Genomic DNA, 19,551 nt, shown 5'->3' with positions numbered 1-19,551 from the left:
AACACATTTTCTTAATTGTATTACAAGGTTAATATCTAAATGAAGGTCAGTGAAAAGTAGAGAAGTATTTGTAAGAATTCTCTATAGTGAAGCCAAGAAAAACTGACAAAATTGTAAAGTTAAATTAAAAAGAGATCAAGGTCATCTTTATCTTTATATTCCTATTAATGGTGTTAATGTTGTAATAATGTCTGAATGAACAATAATGAATCCATATCACACATCTTACAGTGTTTGTCCATCATGAGCTGTATTTTCAGTTCCTTGCTGGAAACAAACACATATTTTAATCTTTTGTAAAACTTTCATTTAACTGGCAAACTACCTTTGAAAACTGTAGCAAATCATTACTTCATCAAAAGCACTTTCTGTATTAATCTGGTATTTTGTAACAGATAAACACTGATAAACACACATGTGTGCTTCTACTTTTAGAAGGCAAATAAAGCCAGCCAATCAGATCAGATCATATTGGATGGAGAAAGTGTTCTTCCAGTAATTTTAGTCTGTGCTGAAGTTACTAAATAATCTTATCAGACCAAACATCTTCATTATCTAATTTTAAACATTTGCCTTGTACCGTTCTTAAATTGTTCATTGTGTAGATTTGTGTACGTAATATGAACTTGCAGAAGTAATTTTATAATCAATTATTTATTATTCTTATCTAAATGCCAAAGCTTATTTTAAGTATAGTTGATAGAAATGCGTGATCTCTCTGAAGGATCTGTCCAGGATATGATGCACTATTTACTCTTCAGTCTAAAGTTAAACAGCTCAAGATCCAGCCTGATCTCACACACGAAACGTACATATTTAGACGTAAATAAAAACGATCCAATTCGTATATATATTTACGTATTATAGTGACTTTTACGTATCATATGGACGTTATTTCAGGTTCGATACGTATCTATATGTACGTATTACAACTTAAAATACGTATAGATTCAACGTATATCCATAAATACATGACAGCCTTGGTCTCATTGTTAATACGTAGTATTTAATACGTAATTTTCAAAGATAGAAAACGTACATTTTATAGATAAATGGAAGATCCCTTAACCCCACTCCCAAACCTAAACATTACCCATTTAAAAAGGACAAAATGTACAGAGATGTGTGGGAAATGGCAATTTTATTAACAATATAGCATTAAAAGATTTTTTTTAGCAGCTAATCCTACTCTTACCCCTAAACCTACCCATAACAATTTCTTAAAAACTACATAAGCTACAATTATGAAGAAAAATTACAACATACGTGTAATCACAATAATTTATTTATTGCGAACATGTCAAAACCGGTACCAAAAGTCGTTCACATGACGATGTGTTGCAGTCACAGTCCTCTCTTTCAGTATAATAGTTTTGAATGAGGTAGAATTTAAAGGTCCCGTTCTGCGTGATCCCATGTTTCAAACTTTAGTTAGTGTGTAATGTTGCTGTTAGAGCATAAATAATATCTGTAAAATTATAAAGCTCAAAGTTCAATGCCAAGCGAGATATTTTATTTAACAGAAGTTGACTACAAAAAACGGCTCGATTGGACTACACCCCTCTACATCCTGCATTAGTGACATCACCAGAACCGTTTCTTGACTAACCTCCGCCCACAGGAATGCTCCCTCAACTCTACTGGCTACTTGCGCACTTCTTATAACTTAGGCTACTGTGTTTACTCAGCTCTTACGGTGATTTTCTGAAGTAAAACTGACGCTTCATCTTTTGTGTGATGTACAATAAACTTTATTAAACTCATCAGTACATGTTTGATCATCATTCAGACAGCAGACTTGTAGGCTATTAATAAATAATGGATACATAGCCTACAAGCAGATGACAAATACGTTATAATAACCGTAATTAAACTACTAAACCATACCTGTTTCATCTCTATACAGCACTCTGACTCTGTAGACATTATTGTCCGACTCGAAATGAACGCCGTTACTGAGAGTTTCTGATATTATCATCATTCCGTGAGATGAATTTTTCCTGACAGACTGAGCGCGAGCTCTTGAAGCTCCGCCCCCTGTGTCGTCCAGCAGCAGCTCATTTGCATTTAAAGGGCACACGCTGAAACAGCTCGTTTTTCTGAGCCCCAAAAAATGTCAATTTAAACATGCTGTAAAAAATGATCTGTTGGGTATTTTGAGCTCAAACTTCACATACACACTCTGGGGACATCAGAGACTTATTTTACATTTTGTGAAAAGGGGCATAAAACGGGACCTTTAAGTTATTAATCCAAGAAAATGTTAATCCGGCTTCGCTCGGCAAGCGCGCGCGCTTCTCCATTTCAAATGTATAGTTTACCGACTGAAATATGGCATGTCGCAATCTGTGGCGAGAGCCAATGAGCGTTTGATATCACTGCCGTAAAACATGTCGTAACGCTTCTTGAGGGCGCAATATTTGAATTTGAATTCATCACGAACGCGGAATTTGACGGTTACGGACTGCGCTGCTGATAGCCTGTGAAATGGAGATGAAGATCACTCACTGGATAAAGGGCTGAATTTGGATCTCTTTCTTGCAAACGTATGGATTCTAAAGATTTGGATTATCAAGCTAATAAAATGTCTTTTGTGAATTTATGTTGGGGTTTGGTGTATTATTTTATTATATATTATCTTTTATTTTTAATTTGTCTATACATTCGGGTGTCTTTCCTGAGAAGATGAAGGTCGCTAAAGTCGTTCCACTTTTCAAAAATGGAGATGTACATCATTTTAACAACTACAGACCAGTGTCATTGCTCTCTCAGTTTTCTAAAATCCTTGAAAAGTGGTTTGCTCAAAAACTAAATATTTTTTTAGAAAAAATAAATTAATTACTGAAAAACAATATGGCTTTAGAGCAAAAAGATCAACAGCTTTGGCATTAATTGAACTCATAGATAAAATAACATCTGCAACTGAGAATAAGCAACACACAGTGGGGGTCTTCATCGACTTAAGCAAAGCATTCGACACCATAAATCACAGTTTGCTATTGTCAAAATCATACAACTATGGCATTAGGGGTCTAGCTCATCAATGGCTTAAAAGTTATCTTAACAATCGACAGCAGTTTGTTCAAATTAATGGTCAAAGGTCTGATTTAAAAGATATAATATGTGGAGTTCCACAAGGGTCCGTTTTAGGCCCATTACTATTTCTTTTGTTCATTAATGACCTCTGCGAAGTTTCTAAAGTATTACATTTTTTGATGTTTGCCGATGATACCAACTTTTTTTATTCTGGAAATAATTTGTCAGAAATTACAGAAAATATAAATTCAGAAATGGGAAAAGTTAAGAAGTGGTTTGACAAAAACAAATTATGTTTAAATTGGGAGAAAACAAAATACATGATTTTTGGTAATTGTAAAAAGAATGAAAATGTAAGAATAGCAATTGAAGGAAATGAAATTGAAAGAGTTAATGAGATAAAATTCTTAGGTGTTATTTTGAATGATAAATTGAATTGGAAAGATAACTTAGTTTATATTAAGAGTAAAGTTTGTAAAAGTATTGGGGTCTTGTATCAGGTTAAAGATGTTTTAGACTGTTTTTCATTGCATATGTTGTACAATTCCCTAATACTCCCATATTTTGGATACTGCACAGAAGTCTGGGGTAATACATACCCTAGTAACACAAGATCTCTGTTTTTGTTACAGAAAAAAGCATTAAGGATTATCAACAAGACAGGCTACATAGAACCCACTAATAGTTTATTTGTAAAGTCTCGACTTCTAAAATTCAAAGATTTGGTTGACTTGAAGATTTTGATTTTTATGTGGAAAGCTAAGCAGAGAGTTTTGCCTATGGTCTTACAAAATTTATTTACTTTTGTATCAGAGGAAGATGGCCATAGAAGGCAATATCATTTTAAAACTCTTTTTGCACGTACTACACAAAAACAGATGTGTGTGTCTATTTATGGAGTTAAACTATGGAACACCTTGGACAATGAACTGAAGTGCTGCAAAAGTGTTTGTAAATTTAAGAATTTGTATAAGAAAAAAATACAGGAATGTTACAAGAAAAATGATGACTAAACACGCTTAAAATGATGATAATTAAGTGTAAAGATAGGTATTACTGAAAATACTTGGTGTTTGGGGTGAGGATTGGGGTTGATTCATTTATAAAGTAGCTGTTTTTTGTTTTATTTTTGATGTGCACAAATAAGCGACAGGTACTATAAGATTTTCTTCTTCCTGTTCCTGTTCCTTTTCTTTTTTCTTTTATTCGTTCATGCATGTAATGAATGAATGAATGAATGAATGAAGTTATGTATGACTTGTGCAATAAATAAATAAATAAATATTGTTCTATTGGAGAAAACGCATTTTGTGTCTCACTGTAAATAAACTAAATATTACAAAATGGTTAAACGATTAAATAAGGTATTTTTAAGGTTTTAAAGTGTATTCTTGTGTAACTGCATGTAATCCTCCGAAACGAGTTTGCAGCAGAAGGCACGAACAGAGCGAATGGTTTTAGCCTATTTCTTGAGTAAACTGCATTTAATAATAATAAATGCGACTGAAAACGTAATTGATAAGACATTTGAATGCAAAAGAGTCAAAACATTAATGCCACGATTTTAATATGCATAAATAAGAATACGTACAAATATGTACGTCGGTAGAGTTGTTCATACGTAAATAATTGACGTTTTTTTGCAGTTTATACGTAAATAATTTACGTTTTAGAGCTGTAAATACGTCAGTATTATACGTTTCTGTGTGTATAAAACGTAAGTAAATGTACGTATGGTAGAATTACACTTTACGTAAAAATACACACGTATTCTCATGAGATCACGCAGCATCAGTGTCGTCTTTAACGTTTCTGTATTAATGGTGTGTCTTTGTAATGTGTTAAAAATATATTTAAAATATGTAATATCTTCATTATAGATTAATGAGGGAACATCATACACAGACACAGCAAATAGTGCAATTGTTGCTGAGATCAAACACTGTCATATCTGCAGTTACTATGTTCAGTTTGAGTTTTCTACAGAAACACAGATGCAGATCACAGTAGATCAGTGTCTGCCCTTCATCTGTTATTGCTTAACAGTATTCAGACTTTACTCAGGTTTATTTCCAAATTATGTGAACTGTGGGTGATACTTACCCGTATGACTTTATAGTACAGATTTATTGTGGCGATGGTAAATCACACCAGCAGCTAAAACTGCAAACACCAGCACAACAACACCAACAACAATCCCTGCTATAGCACCTGGAGAAAGACCTGAATATGAAATGATAAAGACAGACATTAGTGTGAGTGTGTCTGATCTATAACACACACTATAAACATCAACACCATAGGGATCTCTAATAGTTAAAGAGAGACATTAATGTCTGTAGCTGGTTTTGCCATTCTGACATTAATGAAGACATTATATGTTGATTGACAGCCTGACTGACCTTTTGCTGGCCTTAATACATATTGTATGAACAAGCAAAGAGACTGAGATACTTTACAAGAGACTGCAGTACCCAGTGATCCCTAGACTGTGAAGTTAATTTGCACTCTCTGAATGGACATTATCTGACATATATTACTGAATAATAATAATGCATGCATGTTTATTTCTGTATGTGCCACTATAAACTTGAAATCTCTTTACTGTTAGTGATACAGTCCTCTCGTAATATTAATCTGCACTGTGTATTTCCACAGAAGATTTCTGAACTCTTCAGTGTCTGAACTGAATAAATATTTCCTCAGTCTGCACAGGAACATCAGAAGATCAGCTGCGTTTGGTGGTTTTTAGTGGATGTATGAAGTCAGTTCTCCTGAAGCTCACACAGGTGTCCAGCGGAGACACAAACACACACACAATACTGACTTCATATTCAACTTTAGATCTATTGTTTTAGTATTTCAAACTGTACAAGCTGATTTATGTCAAATGTTTTGATTGTAAAGTGTGTTTGGGCATCTTTACTGTTATGGCCTGCTGTATTTTGTCTTGTGGATCACCATCGGCAGCAATTCTCCTGACTGGAGCGATCATGAGATGTGTTCATCACTCATCACCTCATCACTGCTGCTATAAAACACACAGCGCTCTTCTCCTCCGGTCTCTGCTGACTACATACATTAATGACACCTTAAAGTCAGCACTCTGTTGCTCACAAATGAACCTGAATTTTAAGCTCACCACAAACATGCTATTTGTGGAATGAATATTGTTCATTTAGACGGACAGCTGTATTCAGGGCCGGGGAGATGAGATGAGATGGTCCATAATAACTGAGCAGAGCATAACTAATAATCCACTTTACTGTATATTGCAAGCAAGCAGCATGGCAAAACTAGATACGTCTTATTTTATTTAACAAACTGGTCATAAGCTAACTTAATCATGTTATGACATGCCTGTGAATGTATCCTCAACATTTAAAACAAACCCTCAACAACAATGAAAACAAAATGAAAGCAATACAAAATGAGTTCTGAAAAATCAAGTGACAACAAACACAACAACAAGAGCATAAATAAAAGCAGAAAATAGATTTTATGAACTAACTAGCATCTTTACCAGTGGCCAGCTTTATCTTTAAGATGAAATTTGTGGGTCTTCTTTTAAATAAGCAAATGCTTGTGTAAAAATCTGATTCTGTGTGACAATTCTCCTGTAAAATAATGTTAATTTCAAGTTTTATATCTTGCACAGATTTTATTTAGGGATCTTATCAAACATCAACTGTATCATCTCTCTGTATTTCATTATCAGAGGGAAGAGTGACAGGTTCTCCCTCTTTCACTGACACAAACTGGATTGGACTCATTTCTGAAGATAACAGAACATATGCATCTGAGATTTGTCAGCTAAAACATGGACTGTCAGTATCACTCCAGTAGCAGAAATGTTTGGTCAAAAAAAGTCATATTTTCTACAAACAAAAATCTAATAATAATGTCAAGTGGTCAATAATAACGTCAAGTAATATCAAGTCTAAAATGCCACAATTAATCAATCAAGAAATATTTGAGAACATAATTACAGTTGCCACAAATAATTTATTATTATTAATTATTATTAATCAATCAATAAATAAATAATCATAGAATTGTTCATTGTGCAAAGATAACTTAACCTGCAGTGAGTAAAAGCTTATTTTGCAGCCCTAGAGGCAAAAGAACTCAAATATTTCCTTTGCACCTCGTGTTAAATATATTTCTTACAAACATCATGTATTTTTGGGCATAAATAGGCATAAATATACACTGTAAAAAAAGTGTAATTTTACAGGTAATTGTCTGTATTTTTTTTACAGAATTTTACCGTGACAGCAAATATCTGTAAAATAAAAGGCATTTGCTGTAATTTAAAGGTCCATTGTTAAATTTACAGGCAATTGCTTGTATTTTGGTTTTACAGCAATTTTACTTTTTTTAAAGGAACTTGTCTGTATTTTTACAGAGTTATGTGTAATTTTACAGAAATTATAAGTAATATTTTACAGATTTTTTCTGTGAAATTAGAAAACAAAGAAAAGAAGGTATAACTGCGGAAATCAGCATCTATTCAATATATTTTCCTTACAGATTATTAAGCATGTGGGGGTTAAAGTGAGTTTTTTTAAGGTTAAATAATAGTATTTGTACATAGGCCTACAGTACCCTACATAGGCTACAGTAGGCCTGTATTGAATTATTTTTTATTTCACATTTTTTATTTTATACTCATTTTGATCATTATTTCATTGTCTTATTCTCCCATAATTTCATGTATATTTTATGAATATTTTTCCAAATCTCCGTTGCTTCACATTCAGGGCTTTGTGTGTGTGTGTGTGTGTGTGTGTTTTGTGTGTGTGAGTGTGCGCGCGCGATGACGCAGATTCAAATTCATTTAATAATATTGTTTACCCTCCAGCTCGGTTTTTCTGGTCATCTGTTTTTGGAGATGTAAATTGGCGTAATGCTTGGCGAACAGTAGATAAATTTTACATTAATAACAAAGTTAAAGAAGTTTCTTTTAAAATAATGCATAGAATATATCCAGTAAAACATGTGCTAGAACGTTTTAAATTGGATATTGATTACTCCTGCAATTTTTGTAAAGGTGAAAAGGAAACAATTTTTCATTTGTTCTACCATTGCATATATACAAAAATATTTTGGATTGATGTTGAGCGTTTAATTAAGAAAAAATTGAACATTGATTTACAGCTGAGTGGATTTGACATAATGATACACTTCAATGATAATGGAATTGAGAAAGATAAGGTATATTTCATACAACTATTAATATTAATGGGGAAGTTTCATATTCATAAAATGAAATGGTCTGACTCCAAACCTAACTTTCCTTGATTTAAAAACGATTTTAAGCTTTATTGTTCTGTTTTGTGTAACTGCACAAGTAAAAAAGCAATTAGAGCTTATAGCATTGTAAGCAGGTATGATGTTATCTAAAATAGCACCCTTTTTCTTTTGTGTTTAAAAATTATTGTCCTCTGGCACTGTTATTTTATTTTACTTTATTATTTGTATTTGTTTACTTTCAGTGATTATGTCTCATTGTATTGTTCTGGTTCATGGCATTAATAAAAATAAAAAAAAATAAAAATAAAAAAAAGATTCAAATTCATTTCCGCTGTTTACTCCCGCCCACAACGGTCAACGTTAGCTGTAGCTGAGTAGAGTTTGGGCAAGCGGGAGATTTGAATTCAGTCTACTCTCGAGAAGTGGATTGTGAGATCAACAGTGGTTCAAAACAATCGTATTCGTCAAGAGCAGCCGTGACCAGGGGCGGAGCTACGTGGTGGCCAGGGGGGGCCACGGCCACCACTGGTCAAGGCTCGGCCCCCCTGCCGGCCCCCCCAAACTCACGGCCCTACCCCCAGTCTGAGGAGGGGGAAAATAAATTTAATTTAAAGAAAAAAACCCTCCTGAGTTTAAATAAATACTCAGAAATAAATACTCGACCCCCGCCGAGTGAACAGGAGGGCGCGAGGGGCGGATTCGCTTTCTGTACGTAAGAAAGCTCATCTGCCGCCAGAGCCGGGATTCGAACACGAGTCTCTGGCGTTAAAAAGCTTTGATTTCACCACTGAGCCACAGGGGAAGATACATATTTATATCGTTAGAGTGAGTATAGAAGAGAGCGTCATACTTTGTGTCGGCGTTTATTTGTAGGTGTGCATGCTTTGTTTATAACAGACTAAAACACTCTTTCCACCTTTCGCCGATGAGTGACGCAAATTTGAAAACTCACTCAGCAAACAAACAAAAAGACAATTATGAAAAATAAATTGAATATTGCACTTAAAATGCCATGGTTTACATAAATAAATTATCGCCTAAAAATGACAATTCATATTGTGTCTTTCTGTCATTTGCACTAAAAAATCCCCGTCTCATGTTAAGGTCCCTACGCAGAGGAAACACTGAATTTCGATCTCACCGGTGTGAGTAGAACGTGATCAACTGCTAAATTCAAACTGTGCTTTTTTTCCCCAACTAACGTGATCATTATAAAGGCGATTCAATGCTTTAGCTAACAAATTTGTGAATATTTTGTATATTTACATCAGTATGTATTGAGTGGTTGTGGTCGTGTGACGACACGTCACCATGGAAACAAAGTGATACGATCTATAACGGTCGCCTTGAAAAGCTTACGCTTGGGAGCAGCTGATTTTTTTTTTAACTTAACTAAGTGTGTGAAAAGGTTAAATATAAATTAATGTTAGGTGGATTATTAAATTATGAAAAGTTCAAAACTGCTATTGTGGCTTCAATCTGGCAAGAAAAGTTTGGATCAGGAGGAGAATGTTTCAAATACAAGAACTGAAGAGGATGAGAGTGAACCAAGCACTAGTGCTGCTAACAACACAACAGTGGCAACTTTGAAAGCGCCGGTGAAGGCAGCAGCAGCAAACGCTACAAAACAGTGAGAAATTATGATGACATTTTATACATTTTTTTAAAAAATTACCTGTGTAACAGTGCACACAGTGCAGTGTTGATGTTAAAACTGTGTTGTTACAATGTTTAAAGTGGCTGACAACAATACATATTCTTATTATAAATAAAACTGCCTGTTTTTTTTAGCTGTGCATAACTGTAGCTGAATAGTTAGGCCTACTACGCTACTGTATTTTAATATTGATCATTATGGTGGTACTTGGAGAGCCAAATATTTTCTGAGCTGGTAGTCTAGTTACTTGGTGTAAAAAGTTTGAGAACCACTGATCTAAGCACCCATCCCAATAACATGGATTATCAATAAGACATTATTAGTGTCCATAAGGAAGTTCAATCCATTTATGGCCTGACGAGCCGCGGGAAAACCGCTACTCTGAGTGAGTTTTAAAATAGTAGTTTTTGACAATCAAGTGCCACCCCAAATAAAAGACTGGCCCAAGCTGGCCCCCCCAGAAATAATGTCCTGGCTACGCCCCTGGCCGTGACCAGGAGTTCTGTTGTCAGTCAGTCAGTCCGTTTGGATTCTTCGGAAATAAACGCCCTTTTCAGTGAGCCTGGTTCGTCACAGCGGACATCATGCCAACCGATCACCGGCTGAGGTAAGAGTCTCATTACTAACGTTAAGTTACATGTGAACGATATTTTATATTACATTTGTGTTAAGTTTACAGTTTTCAAGCTAACGTTAGCATTCTTAAATGATGTTCAGTTAACTGGCGAGAGCTGGAGGGCAAAACACTGAAAATGTATCATGAGTCTTTACATTTTCCATCTGTTTTAAGAACGATCAGTTGAACCAGAGAATGTCTAATATGGCGAGAAGTTTCACTCTCAGTACACTTCCGGTGTTACGGATCAACTGAGGATCATGTTAACTGGGGACGCGCACGTGCACGCACATAGTTTTACCTTGATTTCCAGCAGATGTTGAACGGTGACAGATTCGTCACAGCGAATCTTTCACTGAGCAGATTTAAAAGCTTTCCACGTTATTGGTAAATGTTTGTATCATAATAGGACACTGTTGTTTACTCTGTCGCTGCTCGGCTGAATGTTTCAGACGCATTTAAGGGAAGTTTTAAAGGGTAACTAAACCCTAACCCAACTTTTTTTAGTTAATGATCTGTAAGAATGGGGCTTTATTAGTGCTGTTCATTGATTCGAGTAACTTTTTTGACATTTGGGTATAAAGTGTTTTAATTTTACAATATATGGTGTAAAAACGTCTGAGTGCTGCCCTCTTCAGGTTGAACGGTGGCTACTGCAGTTGAATTTTCCTATTGGATGTTTGCGGTACTGCGTGACGTAAGCGGTACAACGCTACGTAAGCAGGTTCCAGCTCACCACGCCCTTGGTAGGAGCTCACCACACCCTTTTGGTATGAGCTAGCGTAGATTTATCAGTACAGTGGGCAGGAGGGTAGCAGCTATAGGTGAACGTGAAGTGTTGCTGGTTGCAACAGAACTGCTGGACTGCAAGGCTTTCCAGCAGATTTGGAAATTAGACGCCAGTGGTTGCATGCACTTGGCCTGGAAGACCGTGAGTGTGAAACTTGCATTTTACGAGGGATTGCTTCTCCAACGCAATAGAGGTGGAAATGGGCTTCTTCACACATCTCGCGCTGAAAAGCGACGCAGTGCCAAACGCTGCTCCTCCTGCATGGACTCTACCACCGCCGCGGCGTCTCGATGTGAGTGATCATATATATTTTAATGACAATATATGGTTAGGCTAAAGTTAATCCTCTGGGGTCGACAAACGCGCCAGCGCATTTTGCTGTTTTTTTTTTTCACATAGCGGCAAAATATGAATAAGCCTAACGTTATAGTATAGAGACCGCACGCTATTGACATCCACTCGATAAAACTCATCAGAGGCATGTACTTTACGTCGTCTTGAGACCCTGTGAGTGAGTCACTCTCCATTTTAGAGTGTCTGACAGCAGCTGTCAATTAATCCGTCACTGCGGGTCTCATGCAGCACGCCCCTCTATCTCCGCTGGGGTCTGCCCACTTTTCTAGCATTTTTCAAATATTGCCAGTGGGTGGAGTCAGGCTCTGAGCAGGGGTTTAGTTACCCTTTAATGTGTTTTAATTTCACGACACAGACCACGCCCACATTATTTTGTTACTCGTTTCAATGAAATTGAATATCTGATGACAACTTTAAGTAGATTAAATAAATTATGCTATTGACATTGTGTCTTTGCAGTGCACGTGTATTCGCAGATTATTGTTATGATGCCAATTTGTGGCTTAATTTAAATTGAGCAGCAATGCTGCTGTGGTAAAAGGGATGTCAAGCATTTATTTATTATTTATTTTAATGTTACTGAGGAATGAGTTAAAGCATAAAGCATACAGTAGGCTACACTCCATAAATGTTCCTAAAGAGTGTTGAAAATTGAGAAGCCATAGTTTATGGATCCAGTGAATTACCCACAGCATTTATTCAGGGGAATGTTCAACAAACATATTCATTAGCTAACAGGTATGAAAGTAACAATAAAAAAAGTAAGAAAAAAAATAGGCAAATGTGCATGCATGCAGGACAGCTGTATTTGCCAACAGTGGAATATCTGACCACACAGTCCCACCTTCCACATTCTGAACATTCAATCTAAAGAAGGGAGAACAAACTATAGACTAAGTTACATGTTAATGAAGAACAGTTACTTGTTTTGCAGTGTATGTATACATTTTTCTTACCCATTGGCCAGTTTGGCCTTCATACCTATGCTGCTCTCCATCTAATGTAATCATGTTATATTGGTAAATAAATGTCACAGTTGTATTATCTTTTTAAGAACAATTTAACACACCATCACCCTTCATTGTGAAATTTTCACATCTCCTCTTTATATAATCACGCTCCTTTCTTGAGCAGCGATCGGGATATTGGTTATCCTACAAAGTTTTTGATTTGTCTAACTTTAATTGCATCCATTTGCTGTGGCAGTATATGGCCTAACAACAATGACACTTAATTTATAGACCTTTTAATATGTTCCTAATGGTTAGCAGACAACAATAATGAAAGCACATGATGTGATGGATAACAAGTAAAGAGAATATGTTAATGAGATTCATGGTACCAGTCAAATGAAGAGAACTGGCATAATTTAAATTTATATTACATAAAAAGATTGTGTCATATTTCTTTTGTTAAAGAGGTCAGCAAAAAGTAAACAAAGCATTTCCTATTGTTTTAGAGAGGGCCGTGCTATGCATGTGAGGTGACAAATGATTAAGAGGTTAGTGACAGTAGGCCTATGAGAATATTAGCCATAGAGAATATCAGTATATATTTGTAATAATTCATTATCACTATATCATATATTTTGCTTATTTCAGTAATACAAATTGTGGTTGCCTTTCAGTGTTTTTCACAGGACTTTAATCACTAAAGACAAAGTGTTTTCTACATGTCCAATACAAGATACACAACATTCAAGTTCATGCTCCTACTGAGCATAATGTACATTTATACATTTGGCAGACACTTCTATCCAAAGCGACTTACATTGCGTTTCAAAGTACACATTTACATTTATCAGGTCTTACTTTACCTGGGAATCGAACCCATGAACTTGGTGTTGTAAGTACCAACGCTCTACTGTTTGAGCTACAGGAAAGCTCAACACTATGTACAATTCAGTATTACTATATATTTGGTATATAGAATTGTTCTGAAAGAAGAAGAGTCAAAATTCGTTTTTATTTTTATTTATTTATTTTTTATTTTATAAATCTGTTGAAAATGTTACAAGTTCATGAGATAATTAACTTAATGACCCTACGTGTATAAGCATAGCTGCTTTATGTCCAGGGAAAAGGATACAGAGGCGTCAGAGATGGTTGTACAGAAAAGAGATCTTAATATAATCAGCAGAGTAAAATAAGCTGATAAGTGTTTTTATATAAAAAATAATAGATCCATTATAAAATTAGGCTATATGCAGATCAATAAATGCAACTTGAAAAAAATGTAAATGACTTTGCAATTTATGTTTCTTTTAGGTAGCCTAGCTACTTTAATTTATCTACATCTGTTGTTATTTGTGATTACAACTCATGACAACACACTACAGAATATATGATACACTAATGTTGAGAAGAAGATTCTTACACGTCTTCTGAAGTGCACTGACAAGTCTGTTCATCCAATGAAACCGAATGCCCCATGTTAACATAGGCGTGGTTTCTGAGCTTGACACTTAAGTATGTTAAACTTATTTGAAATTGCGTCAAATACGCAGGAATACACACTTAAAAAACAAATCGCTTTATTATGCATACCAGTGTGTATACAACTGGTGAAACATACGTTTTTAATCATGGATCCGTGAAAAATGGCTGCGACGAATCTGTAGCCGTCTAACATCTGCTGGAAATCCAGGTAAAACTATCTACGCGCGTTCCCCAGTTAACATGATCCCCAGTTGATCCGTAACACCGGCTTCTGAACTGGTTGCAGTTCCTCTCTGATTCCATATGAGGGCGCTCACAGGACGAGTGCAGAATGAATGGAGGTCTATGGCGCTATACCAATAAAAATCCACTTTTCTCAGGATATCATTTTTTGTCTAGTAATTTGAATGTTGTATTCGAAAGGAAATGCAGATAAATTACACATTGCTGGGTGTTAGATTTTTTAGAGTCACTTATTTGCTTTAAAAAGTCTTTTAAAGTGTCAATGACTTCATACAAATGTACGACCAGAGATACGGCTTTACGGCAATCCTTCAGTCACACTGGTGCTTTCGCGCTCTGCACTTTCTTTTCTCTCGAGGCATCGACAACACAGCTGACACGGGTAAACACACGTGCTAGAAGAGTTTTTGTTTTGTTTGTTTCTGGTCCCGCTTCGGATGCCACGATGCCATCAAGCGGGATCTCTGGTCGTAATCAGTCCTTCACTGACCAATCAGCGTTCATTAGCAGAATGCTAGCGTGTTATGGACAACAACAACTCAACCTGTAAGAAATCAAAAGGACATAAGTACTCGTTCATTCAACTTTCAACCTATAACCCATGTTGAACTTGCAAAATCTACAATCAGATCTGAGATTTCTCAACGGCAATCAGGTGAAAGAGACAAATTTAGCCGTCTAGCCCCATTGACTCCCATTCATTTTGCACTCATGGAGATCGCCCCCAGTGGAATTCTGGTGGTACTACAACCAAAATTCGGTACAACAGGGCTTAATAGGGAGTGGGCAGGCTCTCCGTAGACGGGCTCTGGTTGAACCAAAGTCCTTTTAGGCAAGTCGTGCCACTCGGCCGCCATCTTGGCAACGCCTCCGGGCAGCTATTTCGGACTAACAAGACCAGGCTCCTATCTAAATGAATGGGCAGAGAGTCAGAACTGCACTTTCACTGGTCACTGGGACATAAAAACTGCATGTATAGAAACAGCAGTAAAATATGATAAAAAATCGCTGAAAAAGTTTGATGACTTTGCCCCAAAATAAGGTTTAAAACGCCTTTTCTCCCACAGTTTATACTTTTACTACGCATGCGCAAGGATTCACGTTCACGACACCAACTTCATTCACGTCTCTATCCAGAATGCCGGTGTTGTGCCAAGCACTTAAACAATTATATGTATTTAAATGTCTGAAACCTAAAATAAACATTATGTGGTTAAAACACTGAACAGTTGTGATATAGCCTATGACAAGCGCTGAGCGCGAACGATTCGTTCATTTTGAACGAATCTTTAATATGACTCGGGACTACCGAGTTGTCTCGGAGAATGATTCGTTCATTTTGTGTTGACCGCGCATGCGCATTACGCAACATATGGGTCAGTGACTCGTCAGTGTCTGACTCTGATCTGTCTGCTTGGCCGGAAACAGAAAAGATTAGTTCATCTCTCGAGTCTCGAGTTCGGGTTCGGGTCCGAGTCTTTCGTTCTTCCTGTCAGTCCTATAGAGCTGGTAAGTCCCGCCCCTTCCGCAAAACCCCGCTGGACCTCAAAGTTGAAAAACCGTCAATGCAAGTGAATGGGAGAAAATAATTATTTTCTGGTCCCGTTTGAATTGTGCCATGAATGTGAACATATGTTGTCTGTGAATTTTTTATAGAACTTTTCATGTTACGAGTTTGACAGTATATGGTATGATTCTTCAGCTAGCAGTTGTGGAAAAGACATAACGAGAAAGACTACATGTCGCCTATGTGACGTCACCCCATAAAGTTGACTTACCCGTGGTTTTCGCCAACTTCAACGATTTTGTCCTCTCCCTGAAAGAAGGCGATGAAGTGCATTAAAGACACAGCCATGTTTAGCGGGATCCGTGAGCTAGTCCGTGTGCTAGTGGTGTTGATGTTTCAAACGCGTCGAGAGTTGTAGTCCACAAAGTGCTCTCACACAAAGTCTAACCGTATCAAACTTCTACCCGCTAAATTTTATCATTCTTTACACGAAAAGTTCTATAAAAAATTCACAGACAACATATGTTCACATTCATGGCACAATTCAAACGGGACCAGAAAATAATTATTTTCTCCCATTCACTTGCATTGACGGTTTTTCAACTTTGAGGTCCAGCGGGGTTTTGCGGAAGGGGCGGGACTTACCAGCTCTATAGAGGCTATGCTGTCAGTAACGGAAACAGAAATGATTAGTTCATCTCTCGAGTCTCGAGTCTTCGGGTTCGAGTCCGAGTCTTTCGTTCTTCCTGTCAGTCCCATAGAGGCTATGCTGTCAGTAGCGGAAACAGAAATGATTAGTTCATCTCTCGAGTCTTCGGGTTTGAGTCCTTCGTTCTTTTATCACGTGACTTGTAACCGTATTGAACACTAATTCACAACCTTTTTACAAACAAGCGCGTAGTTATTTTTTTTTATTTTTTTTTACTCTTAAGGCCATTGCACACTGAGTCCGAAATTTTCGTATGCGTTTTTTCGTGTTCGTCAGCCTTAAAATTCGTCACGCACAGAAACCTTGCACACTGAGTCCGATGCGTATTTATTAAACCTTTGCGGAAAAAAAACGCAAAAAATACAAAAAGATTCGTCAAGCAGTGAGGATGAATTTGTTGCACTCTTTCTTTTTAAAAAGAAAAAAAGAAAGAGGAAATATTGGGTCCATCCAATACTGAGATTGCGCCGAGAGGAAGGAGAGTTTCACCTCCTTATCAAGGAGTTGCGAAATTATCCCGAGCGATTCAAAATTTACCTCAGAATGTCAGTGGAACAGTTTGATGCTTTGCTAGCGATACTGGAGCCACATATTAAAAAGAAGACCACCTATTTCCGTGAACCAGTCGATCCTGAACAGAGACTGGAAGAAGTATGTCTATGGACGGACACACACACAAACACACACACGCGCGACCGGCAGAAGCGCTGGCCAGACAGAACAGCTGTGTACAGGTTATATTTTATTCAGTGTCTATGTAATCCGCATTTTATTTTTCATACAGTAGGCTACTTGTGCTGCGAGACGAAGTGTATCAACTTGTCAGACGTCATTCTGGATTTTGTCGTTCGCTACGGTGGCTCTGAATTTTCAAAAAACCTCTCAAAACACTGTCTGTGGATGCGAAAAACGCAGAAAATCTAACCCAATCCGATTTTTTTTTTTTACGGACGAAAGTTTCGTAGGTCAGTGTGCAAGCGTGATTGACATAACGTGAGGTCGAATTTTTTTTTTTAACGTGCGAAAATCTCGGATGCGAATTTCGGAGTCAGTGTGCAATGGCCTTTACAGTTACGTGATGCGTTTCTGTTCTGTTTTTAGGTGATTTATTATGGACAAAAAACATAGTGAATGACTCAAAAATATACATGAATCCAAAATACATAACACTTCATTTCAATTTTTTAAACTGATTTTTATTCATTAATAACACAAGGACAACAAAATAATATAACAACTCAATAGAGAAAAATAAAATACAGATGATACAAAATTAGTAATAGTCTAATTGACTTGAATTTGTGAAGTTAGATTTGAATAGTCAATATATTTCCCATATTTGTATATGTTTATGAAATTAACTGAAAATTATAATCCACTGTATACAAGTCTCATCAAAGTGGTTTCCCCTATCATATGGATAAAGCTTTGCATTAACCAACTCTTAAATATCACATTCAATGTTATAGAAAATAATCTTGAGAACAGAAACGCATCACATAACTGTAAGAGTAAAAATAATAATAATAATAAAAAAATAATAACTACGCGCTTGTTTGTAAAAAGGTTGTGAATTAGTGTTCAATACGGTGACAAGTCACGTGACAAAAGAACGACTATGGGACTGACAGGAAGAATGAAAGACTCGGACTCGAACCCGAAGACTCGAGAGATGAACTAATCTTTTCTGTTTCCGTTACTGACAGCATAGCCTCTATGGGACTGACAGGAAGAACGAAAGACTACTAACGTCTCGACACGAACCCGAAAACACGAGAGGAGGAGAACAAACGTGATAAATATGAAGTTGCAAAAGAAAGAACGTCTCGGATCAGGAGGTGAGGTCAGATGAACTAAAACTGCAATAGCCTGAACTTAAGACTCAACAACTAATCAATTAATTAAACATTTCAGTTTCTTATAATTCTTCTTATTATTTTTTACAAATGTAATCAACATTTTCACAAGTACTATATGTGTTGGGCTATTTAACATGTAATTTTAATTATATTCTGCTGAAATGAACGAAATGACTCGAAAAAAGATTCGTTCATTTTGCTGAACGAGACTCAAAGATCCGAGTCAGTAAAATGATCCGAACTTCCCACTACTACCGTCTTTGGCTCAGCGCCAGTCACAGCGCGAAAGCACAGGTTGAATATGGCAGTTATGTCACGTCACTGTACATTCGCTCCTTATTGGTCAGCTGCTGACTGTTAAAAGCAGATGATTGGCTTTCCAGCGGGAGGGGCGGGACATGTGCATACAACCGCCATCTTTGCCGTTACGGGTTTTCCTTATATATTTGTATTGAGGATTGAGGAAGTGGCATGTCTCATATAAATTGTCTCTGGTTAAACCCACACCTCAAAAGACCTAACGTAAAACAAAAAGCTTTCGTAGACTTGTTATACATATCCATTGTGTATAAAATATTTGTTAATACGCGATAGTATCTGTCAGTAAATCAATCTCTTAAATGGCGGGACATTTCGAAACACTGTCTGGAAGCTGAAAACTCTTCTCTTAAAAAATATCCTTGGTTTTAATTATAGTAAAATTATAGTAACCACGTTTTTGACGGATTTTTATTACCATTTTTAATAACCACAGTTATACTACAAATAGGCCTACCATGTTTGTTTGTTTTTGTTTGTTTTTTTCTTTGTGGTTAAAGGAGAACTCCGGTCAATTTTAACATTGAGCTCATTTTTTGCCTACAGGGCAACACCGATTTTTGTCGTTGTTCTCTGTATTGACAGCACTCCAAATGTACAATAAAATGAGCTCAATGTTAAAATTGACCGGAGTTCTCCTTTAAACCATAGTTAAGGGTTAACGTGGCTATCAAGACTTAAGAAAACGAATTCAGTAAATACTGTACTTGATACAGGAAAGCACATGAGACTAGAATATGAACACAACATGATAAATTGCATATTCTG

General features: G+C 36.4%; 1 protein-coding gene across 5 annotated transcripts in view; it reads right to left on the bottom strand.

Moving 5' to 3' along the window:
• Positions 1-19,551, bottom strand: part of LOC308702510 (uncharacterized protein) — a 207,501-nt gene that overhangs the window by 2,812 nt on the left and 185,138 nt on the right. For 4 of the 5 annotated variants that reach the window (XM_081385421.1, XM_081385425.1, XM_081385423.1 and 1 more), the window contains one exon: positions 5,140-5,259. The exons of the other annotated variant lie outside the window; for it this stretch is intronic. In XM_081385421.1, the coding sequence (XP_081241547.1) occupies positions 5,150-5,259 (110 nt within the window). In that variant the 3' untranslated portion in view covers positions 5,140-5,149. The remainder of the gene's footprint in view (positions 1-5,139; positions 5,260-19,551) is intronic. 5 annotated transcript variants of the gene reach the window in all.

The sequence above is a fragment of the Scardinius erythrophthalmus genome, assembly GCF_964197995.2.
Source record: "Scardinius erythrophthalmus genome assembly, chromosome: 14".
In the NCBI taxonomy this organism is placed as follows: Eukaryota; Metazoa; Chordata; class Actinopteri; order Cypriniformes; family Leuciscidae; genus Scardinius; species Scardinius erythrophthalmus.
Note: the sequence above shows the minus strand (reverse complement) of the source record. Positions and strands in the feature narration are given on the sequence as shown.